Raw genomic sequence first — 19,066 nt, forward strand, 5'->3', positions numbered from 1 at the left:
ACTGATAATCTTTTGAGATTCTTAGAAACTATTGTACATTTTATATATATTTATATATATATATATATGTATAGAGAGAGAGAGATATTTTTACAAAATAAAAGTCAGTAAAACTGGCAAAAGGAGAAGGTCAGTTTAAAAAAAACAGAAAAAGGACAACATTGGACTTGTACAACAATCACAATTAGGAAAGACAAAGACAGATCTCTTTCATAAATAAATATAAGAAAATTAGACATCATATATAGCTCTCTTTCCAATAGCAGGGGATTGCTAAACATCTGTAGCATAGAATAGAACATAACTGCCTCTTGAGGTCGAAGTACTTATAAAATTCCACGCATTTTCCACAAAGATTAACTGGAACCAGCGCAACTAAAAGGCCTGAAAGAAACGTAATTTACCTCAATATTGGGTCTGATAGTCTGTGCCATGCTTGACCTTTGGCTGCAAAAATAACACCCACTCCACCCTTCATCCCCTTACAATGTGTTTCTTTTTTGTATGAGTGCTTGGAGCAGAAAGTGGAGTCTTCTTGGGGTATCTTGAGAAGAGGTGTATCCTATTCTCTTTAGCTCTCTCAAGGCCAGTGGTAAACCAAATTGCAGACACGCCCCCTCACCAACAAAACGACTGAGCAAAGCACATATGGGAGGGGCAGATGGCATTGGATCTTGCGAAGGTCATACTGCACTATACCAACATTGTTTCACCAATGGATTCAATTCATACACTATGATGTTTCAAGTCCTGTCATTGTCTGCCCCTTAGATTTCAAACAATACAACAACAACTACAAGACAACAGAATAAACACACAAAAAGTAGATGTGGATGATTGTGTGGCATTTTGACCCCATTCTTTATGATAACCACTCAGACTGCTTGTTTTGAAAATAAGTAGTTCAGGATTTTTGAACTGTGGCTCTGCTAGAATTTCATACTCAGTTAATGTCTTACCTGCACAACATTATTTATTCTATTGGTATTAATCCAGATTAGATGGCCCTGTAACATGACACTGCTATGTAGTTTGAAAGAGACCAAAACTAATGTCGTTTTCTACTGTCTTAAAACACCTTCAGTCTAAAAAATGTCTAATATGAGCACTAATTTTATGAACCTTTAACATATTGGCTTGACCCATTAATCACTCTGCATAGCCAGAAAGATCTAATGAACACAATTTAATGAGAGTATGAATTTAAGTGCAGTGAACACAAGTTTTAGTGAATTGCAACAGTTATTTATTTATTTACTTAGCAGTTATTGCTAAACTGGCATTGGCTAAACTGACATTTGATTATTGGCCAAATTGTTGTCCAATAATCAAATGTCTATTGTTTATGAGCCCCTTGTACCTGCAATTATTATGACAGGACACCCCTGTAAAAAAATTTTAATTATATATATATCAACATATCTATAGATAGATAGATAGATAGATAGATAGATAGATAGATAGATAGATAGATAGATAGATAGATAGATAGATAGATAGATAGATAGATAGATAGATAGATAGATAGATAGATAGATAGATAGATAGATAGATAGATAGATAGATAGATAGATAGATAGATAGATAGATAGATTTGTAGTTCACTTAGTTAAATTACGGTTAGAAAATGCAAATAAAGTCAGCCTATATTTAATGGAAATAATATACTATTTCTGAAATTTGGCATGGCTTCTATCCAATCTTGGTGTATTAACTCAAGTATATCATTCTCACCCCTCTTTCCCCACACCACCTCCATGCCACCTTTTGAAACATCTGTCACTGTCATGTTTGCATTGAGCAGCTTTTACACAAAACAGGTGGGAGGCAATGCACCACAAATTATCTTCCTTTGCAAAACACATACTGAGAACAGAAGCTATAAAGCATTTCTGGTAAGAGTAAATGTTTAAGACACAAGATAAGTGTAAAAAGCAAAAACATTATAGTTATACACATTCTGTTAGGTGGTTACTCTGAAGAAAAGCGATTTACGTTCCACTCTGTGTTCTTTTATAAAAGGAAGATCATTGGTGGCACACCACCTACCATCATTTCCCTTGTAAGTCCCAACCACTGTCCAATGCAAATGTGACAATAGTTTAAAGGTTTATAAAATAGAGTTTGCACATTTTTCAGATCAAAGGTTTGGTTTCAAGACAAAATAAGTCCACTTTGGACTAGAAATTAGCTTGAACCTCTAGGTTCAACTAATCTTGATTTAGACTTAATGAAGATGCTAAGACAAATATATATTTCACATATGATTTTAGAAGTTAGTTAACCTTTCTCCAGAACCTTAATTCAAAAATCCATACCTGTCCCTTTAAGTATTTCCCTTTGCACCTGTTTTACAGATTGAACATCAGGTTATTAGATTTGAAAACAAAGGAACATAACACAGATGATGGAGATCATTTACGATGTGAGTACACTACTGTTTTTCAGACACATTGATCCAAAGAGCATAAAAACTGAGACTAACTGATCCCACTGCAACAACAGGCTTTGTTCTCTGTATTATTTACCCTCCTTGAGCGGGGAAGTGGACAGTGACATTGCCCCTTCTCAGAGCAGAGCGGCAGGCAGAGTGACATAAAGTTAATCACCGTTTTGTCTGAATGCTCCTGGTGCATTATGCTAAAGACAGCTGGGGGTGAGCAAGGAAGGACAACACGTTAAATTCTCAATAATGACACATTGCCTCTGCATCACTTTGGAGATTAAAAGCAAGATGCTGAATTTCAATCAAGCCACATTAATGGCTTGGTGTGAGGAATGGTCACTTTGTCTGCAACACCAGACAGACAGGGGAAAGACAAACCAGTTCAAGAAGCGCAGGTGAAGCAAGGTAATAAAAAAATCTGTAATTTGCCAAATTGCATGCTTGCCACTAATGATGGCATGCATTTAATGATATGATGAGTCTTTAGTAACCAATGGCAATGCAGTCTTTACATGTTACATTCAAGAAAAAAATCCAACCTTCGTAACGTAACGTAGAAAAATTAAAATAGCATGGCAGCAGAGAAAGAATAAATTAGAATTTCTGAATTTGCATGTGTATAAATTATTTGAAATAAATTTTAATCATAATAAAAAACTGTCAAATAAATCACTGTCAGAATTCATCTTTTAAATATTGTAAGAAATTATGAAATTTTAGAGAAATACATTTTGCACCCCAATACAGAATCACTGTAATCAAGCATCCAATCAACATTAGTAGACATTTATAAATTAGTCTCTGCCGCACCAGAAAAAAAATCCAGCTTTTTAGTTCCTATTTCTGATGCTTTCATTAGTTGTGTTCCTTGCTTGTTCCTGTCAAATGTTGCATGCACCTTAGAAAACAAGCCAAGCTCTGCCTGAGCTGCTCTGTGAAGGCATTGCACCGTGAGATGTGACCCACTTGCAATAAAGTGCATTCAGAGTTCAGTTCTCATGGTAAATGAGAAGCGATGCCGGGCAAGCACAGCTGAGAGATTGTCATCACAGTACAGCTGATTCAAGAAAAAAAATTAATCTGACATGAAGTAGATCTCTCAGTAAGAAGGGAATTAAACAGAGTAGGGGTGATAGAGTAAGACAACAAAAAAGATAGGGTGGGGTGCTTGGTCCTATAGGCTTTATTCAGAGCCAGGAATGTCATGGTAGGGCACAGTGCTTCAAAAGTTGGATCGCAGTCCTGGAGGTTTTGTTTTTCAGTTCAGCCAGGTACCCAGCTCTGGTTGCTGTGGGCCTGCTGTGGACCGGCCAGACCGCTCATTCCCATTCCCATGCCCATAGTCACACCCATTCCCATTCCCATTCCAATCCCAACCCCCTGAGCAAGGGAGCAGTCAAAGTTAAAATCCATCTCCTCCCCTGAGTCCATAATGTCATGTAGGAGGATGGACTCCACATCACAGTCCAAGCTACCATGAAACATGTCAATGTCTAAGTCAGCTGGTAATCTGTCATGAGGGTAAGGCTGATGATAGCCATGGTAGCTACTACCAACACTGCCGTTACCCATTCCCTGGCCATGATGGTAGGGTCCATTAGTCAAACCCTGGTGTTGTGAGTCTGGGTAATGACTGTGACGAGGGTGTGGGGTGGAAGCCACGTGACAGGAATCCTGAGGCATGCCAAGCATACCCGCTGGGTTAGGGGGCAGGGTTGTAGAAGCAGGAAGGTGAGCATGGGATGGGGGGCTGTACAAGTAGGGAGCTTTGTGATTGTAAGTCTGTAGCTGATTGCTGTTTCCACATGGGGTCAGAGCTGCCGCTCGTGGTGGTGTGTGGGTATGGCTCCGGCTGAGATTGTGACCATTGTGAGCAAGGCTGTGAGGTGGGTTGTGGTTGCTTACACTGTTGTGATTATGACCAGTGGTGTGGTTGTGAGTTCTATTATGGTTATGAATTCCATTGTGGTGCACAGGATGGTGGCTGTGGTGGTTGGGTCCTACTCCATTACTCGCTTGACCCAACATAGGATGGCCTTCCCTCTCCTGTCCCAGCATCAGGTCTTTAGAACCATACTGTTGCACCGCAGAACCTCCTGTCAATAAACTCTGTAGTGCATTTGTACTCGAGTATGCCCGCATGGTTCCAGAAAAACTGGTAGCCTTGTTCTCCTGAATGGTCTGCATTGGTGAGTGGTGACGAAGAATACCCATCCCTGTTGTGTTGTAGACTCCTCCACCATAGGAGACCTGCCCCTTCATTCCAGAGTTGTAGTGATACACAGGAGTTTGGTGCTTATTTCGGCCAACAGCAGGATGTTGTTGATGTTGCTGTGGACAATGATGATGATAACCATCCTCCATCATCTGCTCATCTAAACTTATGGCACCTGCTAGGTTAGCCAGTTGAGGCAGCTGTTCAAGTGGAGGACAATGATTTCCTGCCCCCATTGATGGAGAGCGGGCACTGGTTGGTGATGGATAAAGGTGAGGGGAGGCAGAACAGGATAGACCACCTTCTTCTGGTTCCTCTGGTTCTACCTCTGCTAAGATAGGTGAGAGACGTCCACTTAAGGTGGAAGCTGATGAACTAGCCCTAGAATGGAGGTCAGTCCAAGCGTCAAACTCTCCATCTGTCCCAGATGCAACTCCCGGCCCTGGGAGGGCTTTCCGTGATGGACTACCATGGTCTGGGGAGCTTTGAAGGCCCCCTACAGCAGATCCTGCTCCAATCCCAGGACGACCTACTCTCTTGCCTCTGATCCTGCCTTTGCTTTTTAAGTATTTAGTGCTATTGTCCATGGAGACCGCCCGTCGCCTTGGGGCTTTTCCCATCTTTCCTCCATCTGGATTTAGCATCCACCAGGAACTCTTCCCTGTTCCTTCATTTTGCACCCGGATGAATCGAGTGTGGAGGGAAAGGTTATGTCGAATGGAGTTCTGCAAAGACAGATGAAAGAGAGGAAGTGAGTAAAATCTCAAATTAAACAGTAATTTACTTAAAATAAATTTTCATTTATCTACAATATTGTTCTTTTATGAACACAGATGTTGAGACATTTTTTGCTTACAAATAATATGGAGGTATTTTTCTAGTCAACATGCCTAATCATAAGAGCCATCTCAAAAGTATTAAATTCAGAGGACAGCCTCAACTGGCATGAGGCAAGACTCGTGTCAGCCTCATCCAACCTGAAGTGACCTGAGACTCAGTCTTGAGAGATTCTCTTTCTGCACATCAATTCTCGCACATTCATTCTCATCAATCCATCTGTCCTCTTCTATTTCTTCCTTCAGCTGGGCTGATGTAAGCCGCCGAGGTTGAGCTTACTCTATGTTTGAAGTTGGTGCCAGTCTGGCTTTGTGCCAGCCCTGTCTCTTTTGCTGTTCTAGCTTGAATTGGGAAGAGAGGGAGGGCATATTGCAAGACTGAGCCAGGAGCAAGGAAGGCTAATGGATGTATCCAACCCTCTGACATCAACCTTCAATGCCTATCTCTCTTCCCCTCCCTTGTTTCGTCTTTATCGCAGCCTTTCAGAGTCTTGCTTTCTCTTTTGTTACCGAGTGCTACATATTTCAACTTGTCTAGATTTTCCTTTTTCTTATGTTACACACTTCTTTGAACATAAGTCATTTTCCACCTCTGCGTTCAATCTCCATCCTTTCAATTAGAAAGTGTGCCACCAATTACTTTCCCATTATCCTTTCTGCCTGCAAGTACAGTCAATGGCTCAGTAATTCATAAAATCAAGTGTATTTTTTTCATTATCATTTGCATCTCAAAGTCTGCTGTTGTTGTCGCAATTCTGCTCCTACTTTGTATGGGCCGTTTAGACTGTTAAGCAGGAAAATATCAAACCAAAAGCATTCTTTGTTTGAGAATATACTTGTGCAATGGATTATTTCCAATTGAGAGGTTCTAACTCTTTGACTATCTGTATTATGTTGCAGATTATTTGTATTCACATGGAACTGCTCAGCAGGGAAACAAATAAATCAAATTGCTGTGAGGAAAAACACATAAATAGGAGGAAAGCTGAATTCAGGTGATCTGTGAATGCCTCCTTGGGTTATCTTGCTGTGACACCTCCGGCATTGGGTAACCATGGCAACCTGGTAAACGTGAAGCAGCGTAACTATATCATATTGTGGTGAGAGTCAAGAGAGTTAGAGAGAGAGAAATGGAGGGAGAGCAGGGGGGATGGGGAAAGGATGCAAGAGGAAGCGGGTGTTTGATGCTGCTGCTCCAACACTAAGCAGCCTTTCATCTTGGCAGTGCAGGTCCGCAGGGGATGCCCGCTCCCTGCATCTGACGGCTTCTCTACGTGCCGCGCCAGCTCCCTGTCTCGATCTCTGGATCATCCACCTATCATACCACTCCAAATCATCCCCCCACCAAGCCCCATGCATGCCTAAATTAAAACATATGTAAGCCGGTTGTAAATGGGACATCTTTCAGAGAATGAACCACTTCGCGTTGCCACTCTGTGTGACCTGTCCGATTCAAATCTCGATTTATCCCTCTGTAAAAGAAGAGCAGCCCCACTGAACTTGAAGGGATTTGTCATCCCAAACCCTCTTTATCTGATGAATCCACCTGCTAGAGAGATTTGAGAGATTTCGGATGGTGGCCAGCCATGGCATCAACACCATGATCATAACTGGCAGCCGGAAATCTGTTACATAAATTCCAACAAATTTCTTGTCCCCAAAACATCCTGTTTTTGTGTGCGATCATGTTCAGGAATCTAAGAATAGCTCAGGTTGCAGGTGGTTCCGCCGTGGGTGTGGTTCCGTTCACATTCTGCTCTCTGAGTCAGGGGCATTTTGGCCAGCCTGAAGTCCTCACGCCCCCGAAACAGGCAGTCATTGCTAATCCCCCTCCATCCCTGAGTAATCCCAGACAATCCTGGGCTAATCCCAAGTTGATTCAGAGGCACTCCCAGCTGGGTGTCTCACACAAAGCTATGCCAGGTCAACTCAGAGGCAACGGACAGGGTGGTTGTACTATGATCCTATAGTAATGCTGCATAAGAAGAGTGCATAAAGTGCAGAAAAAAGAATGACATAAAAACCTTATAGGATGTCGAAGTAAGGTGGTACTAATGTTTATGTATATTACAGTTGATGATAAAGCAGCAAGCCAGTGTTAACCATATTTTTGATGCTTCCATCAAATCAACCACCTTTATTCTGTGCTCTGTCCTTGAGGGTTGGCTTTGTCACATTTTCTTTACCCCTACAGCTTGAACAGAATAAAATTGAAAACTTTATTATGTATTAAATATTCATAAAATGGAAATTCTTTTTCAGCCCCCTGGCTTGCCGAGACAGACGAATGAAGCCCACAGAAACATACAATGACAGAGGAACACACACATCACACGCTTGGGCCCAAGAAGCTACTTCCTATTCAAATCATACCCCTTTAATACAATGGGCCTGTTGGAGAGGGCTCTAAATAATGAATGAACCAGTGGCAAAGCTTATGCAGAAAGATGCACTGCTTGGTCCCCTAATACTGGAATGAACAGATGGAGTCATAAGTAGATCTGTTACTTTTCTTTTTTTTTCCCATCAATCAGGCACATCCACCCTCATCAGTCTTCAATCACAACTAACTTAATTTGGCCATAAAGCAAAAGAGGTAAAGGGTAATGGCTTACAGGGCAATCAAAGCCAATTAAGGTGAACAAGAGTTTCGAGGATGTAGCAGAATCAGCTTGGGTTCAACTCTCATTAAGTCTTTAAAATCCCAATAGCTGATTTAGATATTTAGATAATAGATACGAAATAAGAGGATGGGATTCTTTGTCCTCAGATTAAAAGCTTAGGGTCTTTAAAAACAAGTCTGACATGCTGACACTTTTCCACAACAGGCAGGTTGAATGAGATGCTGCAAGGGCTTTTGTAACTTAAAAGAAGGAAATTGTACTAAAATAGATGGAACAAAGGTTGCACATGAACAGATTTGAGGTATTTTGGGTCTCGCAAAAATTTTTCAAATAGAAAATACCATAGATTTTAAGACCTAATTTCCAAAGTTTGTGTAGAAATGGAAAAGTCCATCATAATTTCTAGCTGTATGTATGTACTGTATGTATGTATGTATGTATGTATGTATGTATGTATGTATGTATGTATGTATGTATGTATGTATGTATGTATGTACTGTATGTATGTATGTACTGTATGTACTGTATGTACTGTATGTATACAACACTTCAATGTGTAACCAAGTAAGAAAATAAAATGTTTTACTTTCTTTCCTTCTTCTGCAGACCTAAAAATACTCCAGTTGAATTGAATATATTTTCTGACTTTTTAAGACTGTTTAGAAACCGTGATTATTTATCCTGAGCATCCTCGTTAAAATCCATTCATCTGGCTCTTGCAAATCCTGTAACACCGATCAACTACTTCCCTGTTCTCGTTTTCTTCTTAAACATTCAAACTCAGTTTAATTCAGGCACTGCAGAGGCCTCTTTAGTGGTGAGAATCAATGAAGTTTAATGGCTATCAGAGTTGGAGCTTAGCACACATCAAGGTCTGATTGAAGTACACAATCCACCGACATTATGAAGGCAGTAGGGGTGCTCAATAAACCTCACTGTTCTCATAACAATGCCTAACCATCACCAGCTTGTCTGTTAACTGACGGTGCCCACTTGGCCACTTTGGCTTCATGCCCAACACACACCCTTCTTTCCCCTACTCCAAGTGTGAGTTGGGAGAAAATACGAGTAGACGGGGCGATGTGTGGGGGAGTTGGTCAGGGTTTGTTATAGTGCCCATTGATTCGTCTGAAGCAACTTGATTGACTGGCATGGGTTCAGCTGTGGTGGAGGGTGCTGTGCATAAAGGGGTGTGAATAGGAGGTACCACAAGGGGCCCCCTCCAAACTATACAAAAGAAGTGCCCTCAAAATGCCCATCCCCCTTTATTAGGCCTCTGTTAGTATCCACTGGGTTTTTTCCCGCTCACACAGAGAGGGGCAAGGAAACGGGTCAAATGGTTTAGAAGATTCAACTTGTGGCAAATGTGCATTCATTCAAACAGAACCTAGTGAGAAACCAAGAAGTGTGAATGGAGTCTGGGAACGGGCAAAAAGAAACCACTCACCCGATTCAAACAACCTCAAGGGTGAAACAGTGTGGTGCGCTTGCCCAGCTAAGAACACAGCAGCTGTTCTTGTAGTGGCACCGGGTAAAGCCGTTTGCCACACTCGACTGGTATTACCAAACCATTTCATGCAGAATGGATCCATTATGTATTGTCAAAGGGTATCCCTCCATGGTGCACATTCATTTGATAAGCCTAAATCAACGGGGAGTAACAGAAGCACTAACTGTGTTTATTGTGATGCTGTTTTTGCCTGTGCAGAAGGCAGGAGGGATCAGGGGGAGGGGAGATTTCAACACAAGCAGTTTTGTTCAGCACAGGAATGAGTTTTGTCAGCTAAGCCTGTCTCCAGGCTATTGGTGGAAATTAGCGCCAGCTAAATATTCGCTTTTCGTGATTGATGTTACGGCTTGAGTTGTCCCTTTGAAGGAAAATAAAGAATTTGAAGCCATGTGGATTAAAAGGGACAGAGTTGGGGGAATTTCATGTGTCTGAGGGGGGACTTAAAATGTGACTGTAGGGCCTTGATGGTGGCACAGATATGGCATGATGAGGCTCTGATGATACGGTGTATCAAAGAGAAAAGACAAGCAAACCTTTGACAGTGAGTACAAGAAATAAAATTTGAAATTGACTGTGTGTATGAGAGGTAATGCATGAAAGAGGAAAAGAGAGAGATGTAGTTATTTGCTTGAGAAGCCCAGAGCCAGATGATTAAAATCCCTTTAGGAGGCTTCTTTAAGAGAGACAGATGGGTAGACAGGCCTGTTTTGGAACGCAATCAAATTGAAAAGATTAAAAAGGAGTCTCTTTTATTAGGAGGTGAGAAACAGTTACTTCTCTGCCACATGCCATCATCGCCTCCACAGCAGTGGTCACGACTGCATTGGCATGCAAGACACATTGTATTCCTCATTGGGAAAGAAACAAACCTGGGATTAGGAAATACATGAATCTCAGTGCATTACTGTTGTAATACTGATGAATGGTTGCAACAGTAATCTGTTACACAAAGCAGCTGTAAAAAAATAAAAAAAATATTTGGGTCTTATTCGTACCATCTTATACAGAGCTGCAGTTAGAATCAGACTGATGAAGGAAATTGGACAGTAATAAGCTTGAAATCTGTGAAATTACTGTCATTGATAATTCTGACCTGTTGCAAAGATACTATGCCACAGTAGGTTTTTAAAAAAAAAGTCACTGAATTTTCAAAATGGTGGTAAGTTAGGTTTTAGCCACTCATCTGTCCTGTTTTGGCTGGCTTGAGCAATTTAAAGCAAGTGAAATGGGAATTATCATACCTGAGCAATGTAGTGCTATATCAGTGGGTATTAAAGGACAACATTATTACCTGAGTGCTGTTTGACTTGTCGCTGTTTGTCAGTTGAGCAACTTTTGTTACTGACAGTGAGTCTGTTGGGATAATTTCCAAAAGATAGTCAGACCTAAAAACACAGAAGCATCTCCTTTTTGATGCCATTGTGCAAATTAAAAAATCTAATCCACTGTTAAGTGAACTGATGAGTCACACCCTACCATAGCCTCGAGGATTTATTTAATTTTTACAAACTGACGATATAACATTTGCATACTACATACTCCTGATAATACTTTCACATGGCCTCACAAAAAAATTAAAATGATTCCTTTATATTAAGGATCTATTTACTAATGTGGAATGTGGTTAGACATGCTAACCAGGCAAGCTATTCTCATATATATATATATATAATAAAATAATTAATGATGATGTTTAATGAAGGCAGTTGCAATGACAAAACAATTGAAAACTTCACCAAAAATTCTTCTTAAATACTTAAATAAATCATTTATAATAAATTTGAGGAAAAAAATCTATATCTGTGGAACATTTTAGTGAGGAAAATAGAGAGCAATGAAACTTTTGAACAAATAAATACTAAACTTATACTATAAACATTTTATTTATAAAACACTTCATTTGTCAAAAAAAGTTTTAAAAAGTCTTTCAATGTCATTCATACATCTGAAACAGAAATCATAATCAGATAAAGTTGGCATTACAAAATCAAAGTTAGTAATATAACTCAGTACAACTCTAATTTTAGGGGGAAAAAAGTTGTGTTCATTGATTTGTGTTGAATCATCGGCATTCTGCACCTAATCTTTGCACCAGAACTAAACATGTACAACTTGAATCTTCATTCCTTTGGCTTCCGCTGTACTTGACTGTAGTTTTCACAGCAGAGTGAGTCCAAGCACAGTGAAAGGTGCTCTGAATTCGACCCCATTATTCCGCAACACTGCAGGAGTGCCATTTATAAAAAGGCTTAAAATGGAAAGTAAGTGTGTGGTAGCGTGTCTGGTAGCCTCAGATCAGGAAGTGGCTGTGGAGAGGGGTGTAATGGAGTTGGTGGGGGATTCCTGCCTGACTGTGCACTAATTGCAGCCAATGGTTGGCAACCCATCATCTGTGCCCACCCTGGCGCCAGGGGAAGGGTTGGCATTGGGGCGACAGGGTGTGGGATAGAGAAGGGCTGCCGCAGCTTTTGTGGCTAAAAATAGATGCTAACAGATTAGAGTAGCATCTGAGACCCTGATAGGGGATCGGAAAATCCGCTTTACCGATGCCAGGGACAGCCAAGAGTTTCCGGTGGGCGCAAAGAGGACACAATCTGGGCATTGCGTCTGACGCCCACACACAGAACGGGGGAGCCTTGGATTTGGAGAGAGCACATGAACATGCACGTGCCACAGTACAGCATGGGTGTGGTTTTTTTCCACAGGGGCCTGCAAGGTAGGCAGACCTCACACCCTCCCACAGAGGATTCACACAACAGGTGTTTGGGCTGGGCCACCTGTGGGGCCGGCCGCCTGCTCGCACTTCACACCTCGACTGGGGAGCAAACTAACATTTTCCACTGGGCTCGCCATCCTCTTGTTAAAGACCAACACGTTTCTGGAGAGGCTTTTACAGCTCTTTTTACAAGATCTGCAAAATATGTGTGCGTGCAAGCATGCGCAAGTCAATCTGCATTTATGAGAGCATGTGTGTCAATATTTTTGTATCGGGTCGTTTAATAGCCGACAGCAATAGTGTGCATTTGGTTATGCAGAAATCTCCCTCTGCTATATACAAAGAAACTGTCAGCCAACAACAGAATCGATGCAGACCAAGGGGTTTTTTTCACACTCAGGCTCCACATAATCTCATTCATAACAATGAGACTCTCATTTCCTACATTCTAAAGGTCAGTGCACACCTCAGATCACACTTTAATAAAAATCATTCTCAGCGTTTAATTTAATTTCAGCAAGGCAGGAAACTCATAGGCAGCCATGCACATGGCATGCAAAATTCATCAGATTGTCCCTTTAATTGCTTCAATTTCACAGTATAGAGAAGAATGACCACAATTACAGAGAGGAAGACAAATATACAAATATGGGCCACAGGGGCACATCTGCAGAGGGCACAAACATTCAGAAAAGACAAATAGTCTGTCAAAAAAAGTCAGCGGCTAGGTTTGTTCATTTTTCAATCAAATCAGATTGGCAATTTAGAGGGCAAAAATCATGTCCAGCTTTGTCATAACACATTTTAACTCTCATAAAAAGCTGTACCCAGCAGCCAACTAAATCATGCTCAGGCACAGTTACACACCTGTGCAGAAATTTATCCCATCTTTCTGACACATAGAGGAAAACATGACACAAAGCCTGGCACACTGGGCACGCTCATTACTGCAATGCCAAGCTACCAGTTGCTAAGGAGACCTGTGGGAGAGGGAGGATTCCTTGTTGTTGCTATAGCAGCCAGCTCTCTCCCTGCCAACTCTCTCCCTTAGGGAGAAAAAAAGGCAAGAGGTGGGGGGTGAAGTGGGTAGAGGTAGGGGGCAGCAGTTTAATGGGGCTATGAGGTGCAGGGGAACTTCATTAGCCATCAATGTGCACTGCACCCACCAATGCGCCCTATGAATGCCTACTCACATGCTGCACTTCAGCTCGCAGACTTCCACTTACCCACGCACAGACCATGGACCCCCACCTATTCATACACCTATATAGAGGAGAAGAATGAAAAAGGGGCGGCATGTTTAGAATGAAAAGCTTAGTTTATCTGCACATGGGAGAGGTTGAGAGGGTAGAGGTGGGTGAATGACAAAGGAAAGATCTTGAACAAGGGAGCCTGCTTGGAGGGAGTTGTAGGGATCTAAATTTCTGAGGCTTTGTTAGCTAAAAGCGATATTAGGACAATTATCTGTGTAAATGTGTTCCCTCTGAAGCAGCATGAACCTTCAGTGACAAGCACTATCCCCTACAATGACGGAAAATATTTTTGCACTCAGACAAACTGTGTGAACATTAATATTTCACAAGCCAGCAGTGTTTCAAAAACATTTTGAAATCCCCTCTTGCATGATGACGTTTTCCCATTCCAACACACCTGAGTCAAACAAACAGCTCTGGCAATGTCCCGAAAACGGTATTAGATTCTCTGACATCTAGTTTTGTATGGCGACATTTCTAACCCCATGTTCCATTTTTTCTGTACATTGGTTCCAATTCTGTATATTAGACCATGCACATTATTTTGTTGGTCTGACAAATTAAAAAAATGTTATTCACCATTTACAGATTCTGCTCTGCACTCTGTGCTCAGTTATTCCCCAGAGTAAAGGAGAGCAAAATGCAGCTGAAACACCAGTTAAAACATTTCTGACATTCAAAATAAAATGGTAAATCTAAGAATTTAATCATTTGTCAGGATTTAGCTGGAATCACACTTACATTTGAAATCAATAAGTCATATTAACATATAGAGAAAGCATGCTAATGTTAGCCTTAAATGTACTGTCCATAGTATCAAAACACGAATTTATTGAATACTGTAGCTTAGTCACATCAACAAAGCTAAATCTTTAAGACAAATGATGATGCTACACTAGACTAATGTATTGTAAAAAAAAAAAAAAAAAAAAATCAAGAGAAGTGTGGTGTCTTTCAGGTTAAGTTCTTAGGATTGTCAATAGTGGATATATGCCACACTTTTCCAACATAATGGTAGCCAATTGAATGCTTCTGTGCCTTACAGAGAAAAGATAAAGTGGTTCACACAAATGTATGCTATGAAAGAGTTGAGAAAGAACTTGCAAAATGTGAAAGCATTCATTCTTCTTTTATTGCAAAATATCAAAGGTTGGTACTTAAAGTGGAACGCAAATAGTGGGGGAAAAAAAAGGTATGCCTCCAAATCATTCCAACTTAATTGTTGGACAGAGTCTAGAGACACAAGATGTCTGTGAATTCAAAGAGAACAAGAGCGCTCTCAGGCAGCGTCAAAATGACTTCTGTATGCACAAGCTGTGCTTCAAATATTGACAGTCTGATAACCTGCAATGCCCCTGGCTCCCTCAAATTCTCATATTTTAAGTGGGAGAGTACTGTACGGACGAGAGAGGGTATTGATTCAGTCTGAATTAACTCAGCTTGCGTATGAATGCAGAAGAATGCCACCAACCCACCTCCCATTACAGCCCCGACACCCCGTCGCCCGCTCCCACCTCCTTGACCAAAGCTTGAGCTGACTGAGTGAGAGCTTATGAGGAAACAAAATCAAGAATGGTTGAAAGAGGACATTCCTCTCCGACTCAGAGGAATGAGAAAGATGGGGGCAGGGAGGGGGGCAAGAAGAGACAGAATTCACTACCCCTCCTCCCGTTGTCTCCGTTTCCTGAAACAAAAAGAGCCCAATTAAGTCAGTTTGAGTTAGGGTCATTTGTGTGTGTGTGAGCGAAATGTGTATTCAAACCATGAGTGCGTGTGTGTGTAATAAAGGATACAGAGGGGCAACGTACTGTAAGTTGTGAAGCTGTCTGAGAAAGGCAGAATAGGGGACGGGGGGTGGGCGGGGGGTGCAGTTTGGTAGGCCTCTGTGTGTGGGAGGGGGTAATAGGGGGGGCTCTCCCATTCCAGCCTAAGAGGGCCAAACTTGCTCTCAGCTCCTCGGCAGGAGACGCTGAAATATTAATCGCCACGCTCCAGCCGCAGACTAGAGAACACAATCGCTTCAAACTCCCACCCTAATGAGTGTGTTCATGAATGGCTAATGTGCACAGATGGGGGGCTGATGACTGGATAGATCGCAACGGGGTGTTGAGGGAGGGAGACGAGAAAAGCATGGAAGTGGAGAAAGTGAAATTTCGGCGGTGCCTGCCGGTAGAGGTGGTGAAGGGCTGCACAGGCATGCCATGACCTTTTAAGAGGTTCCTGAAAACTTAATTAAGGCTAGCCCTGCGCTACTCTTTCTCTCTTTTACTTCCTTTTCTACACACACTCTTGCCTGCCTGCACACACACACACACGCCCACGCCCGCACACAATTTTATGCTATCCTCCCATCCACCCTCCTTCAAGTGTATGCTGATCATTTACCCTCGATTCCTTCTGCACATACACCCCGCAGAGCTGATGTAAAATTCTTTTCTAGGGATAAAACTTCAAAGATTTCTGTTCATTTTTAACAAACATCCCAGTTTATTAGTCATGTTGAGGCATACAAAGAAACACGTGAAATTACAAATAAAAAAAGAGAAAAACAAAGATCCATTAAATCTGCAGGAGCAGGTATGTTTTTCCTCACCCCCTATGTAGATACACCGCAGGAAGAGGAAAGACTAAACTTACAAGAGGAAGGTAAAGAGTTGTTTCATCTCAAGCACCATTCACTTCTGCAGGGAAATTGGAGTTACATCTCACAAATGGATTGAAATAATCTTGCAAAGCAGAGCATGTACTGGAGGCCAAAGGGTCCTCTCCATTGGAGATTGTTCCACATTGAATGTTAATGTTTCACATGCAACATTGATAGCTGAACCTGACCTTTCCCTCACCCTGCTGATAATTTATAAGCATCGTTTCTATTGTCATTACTTCATCACATTTCAAGCAGCAATGCCAGAAATGTCTCTTTCTGAACAACAACAACAAAAAAAAAACAGAAATGCAGGTTAACATGTCTTCCCATGACTCTTCATTACCATAGAGGCCAACAACGGATTAAAAGTGCCTGGCGTGTGGACGCGTATGCAGACATACAGCTATGCATCAACATAGATACTCTCACTGCATCTAATTAGAGGCATGGGATGATGTGACCCAATTCCAGACGTTTCTGTGTTAGTCTGGGTCCGGGCATCAGCTTGGATTCAGATGGGAGATGCAAAGGGCCTAATACAGACAAGTACAGGTGTGTTTTAAAAATCAGAAATATCATCAAAGTCTGTTTAATTCTGGAATTGAAATTCGAAAAGTTATTGAAACATTATATACAGAATGATTTTGTGCAAGCAAAATTCAGTTTTTTATGCAATTACAAAATTACACAAGAAAATTTATTTTTCTATTTAAAGAATACTACTGAACTGACAACAGTACTGACACGCTCCACAAAAAGGGCAAGCATAAAAAGGTCAAGCTTAGAAATAGAAAGTTCAGTGGAAGGAAAAAGTGCTATAGAAAAGCAAGGTTGAGGTTTTCTCAAGTTATCAGTACCATTTCCTCAGCTGTGTAAACAGCTGCATGTTTTAGACAATCCTCATGATCACTCTCAAAACTGTGAGCCTCACACTTCCTCTCTACATCTAGTCCAAAACCAAGGGAGCCTGCTCTCTTCGCTCACTGTCTTTATCTACTTAAACATTATCCAGAAGATAATCACTGATAACTTCCACACAGAGGGTGATTGCTGGCTGATCATACCATGCTGCATCTGAGGATATTGATGGGAAGTTGAGGGAAAGAAAAAGGATGCATGAAGCACATTTCCTTTCATTCTCATTTAGCACACAACCTGTATGTAATGCCAATTTCCTTTACCAGCAGTACTTAACACCTGTGAACAATGTCAAAAGTACCATCATTTGGTTTAATGATCATTGTATCACTGTTTGCTTAGCCAAACATATCAGCCCGTGTTTTGATAGGGACAGCGAGGGCCAACAATATTAAAAGGTTGGAGGCCCATATAGAGGGAATCTGGGCTTCTTTAATGCCTCAACAGGGCCATCTTATTAACCACGGTGTCTCATCGCTCCATCACACACCACAATGATCCAGTAATTATACAAAAAGAGCTATATGTAGTATGTTTTAGTAATTTAATTTTTGGTTTTTATTAGCTGCAGCTTTAAATCATGACATATTACAAATATAAACACTTCAAAATAAATACTTTTTATAACATTCTAATTTACTGAATGTCATAAATGAGAATAAAATGAGAATGTCTCAGTTTATGCTGATAGGCTTTTTAAAAAAATGTATAAATTAATCTTACAGCAAAATCTCAGTGTTGCTCATTCAGTAAGTACAAAACTGGGGTTGCAACATACAAGGCCAGTATCATGACATGTATTCAGCATCATATTATATAATGGAGAATAGTTATTTTCTTCTTTAATTCTAATATTGTTTCAGAAGAAAGTGAGAGCTGGTGAAGAAATTCATATTGTTCACTCTGAGCCATGAAAATCCTTCTGACAACGTTATCTCACATAGATCAGTTATTGACACACACTTTAAAACTAGCAGCATCAAAGACAATTGTTTTGATTGCAAGACCATAAACTGAACACAGCAACAGATGTTAGAAAAGAAATGTTGAAAAAATACGAAAAGCTGCAGACATTTGGGATGTCAGGCTTTGAAAATGCAGTTCATCACTTTACAAATAAGAGATTTTTGAGTGGTTGAAATGAGAAAATAATAATGAAGAGGACACAAACTAGAATTCAATCCCCAAGGTCCATCAAGCATTTAAATTAGGTTGAAGCATATGTTTAGCTCAGTCACATAACCTTGAATGAAGGGATGGAATAGCATAAGATTTTCACAAAAATCACCACATTTTCACAGCAACTACAGAAAATTTGTGTCATTTACACACCCAGGACGGCTAAAAAAACAGGTATTGAATACTTCTTCAAAAGAAATTTAAAACAGCTAACGTCGGAAATCAGCCACAAACTTTGATTAGCGCGTATTTAATTAAAAATAGAGATCTTCACACATGGTGCACAGAAACAAAGATGCTTTGTTTTCAAAGCAGACAATTTTGCATCTTTGTTGGGCAATTTCAACGTTGTTATTGTATGTGCATTGTTATTGTCCAGACATTTTCACAATTTCTCCTTTTAAAAACATATTCCCCATCAGACTCGCAGGGCAAAGGAGTTGCTGGTAGCATCATTAACCAGCAGGCTGTACCCAGCGATTACTTTGATGGCCCACAGTTATCTATCACCAACACCTGAAGACAGATGACGATAGATAGAGGCATATTTACAATAAATGCATGGCTGTGAGCACCACTGGGGGGTTCGGTTTTTGTGCACAAACTGTCAGGATCCCATAAATGTAAATACACATCTGTCAGCAGCATTGGATGGACTAAGACACATATGTGAGGTGCTGCTACACCTCTATATGTTCCTTTGTGTGTGTGTGTGTGTCCTG

General features: G+C 40.8%; 1 protein-coding gene across 1 annotated transcript in view; it reads right to left on the minus strand.

The window, feature by feature from the left end:
• Positions 1–1,492: 1,492 nt before the first annotated feature.
• LOC116717716 (forkhead box protein O3-like) overlaps positions 1,493–19,066 on the minus strand; it is a 36,751-nt gene continuing 19,177 nt past the window's right edge. The window contains exon 3 of the mRNA XM_032559269.1: positions 1,493–5,386. Coding sequence (XP_032415160.1) covers positions 3,710–5,386 — 1,677 coding nt within the window. The 3' untranslated portion in view covers positions 1,493–3,709. The remainder of the gene's footprint in view (positions 5,387–19,066) is intronic.

This window comes from Xiphophorus hellerii, chromosome 3, assembly GCF_003331165.1.
Source record: "Xiphophorus hellerii strain 12219 chromosome 3, Xiphophorus_hellerii-4.1, whole genome shotgun sequence".
Classification (NCBI taxonomy): Eukaryota; Metazoa; Chordata; class Actinopteri; order Cyprinodontiformes; family Poeciliidae; genus Xiphophorus; species Xiphophorus hellerii.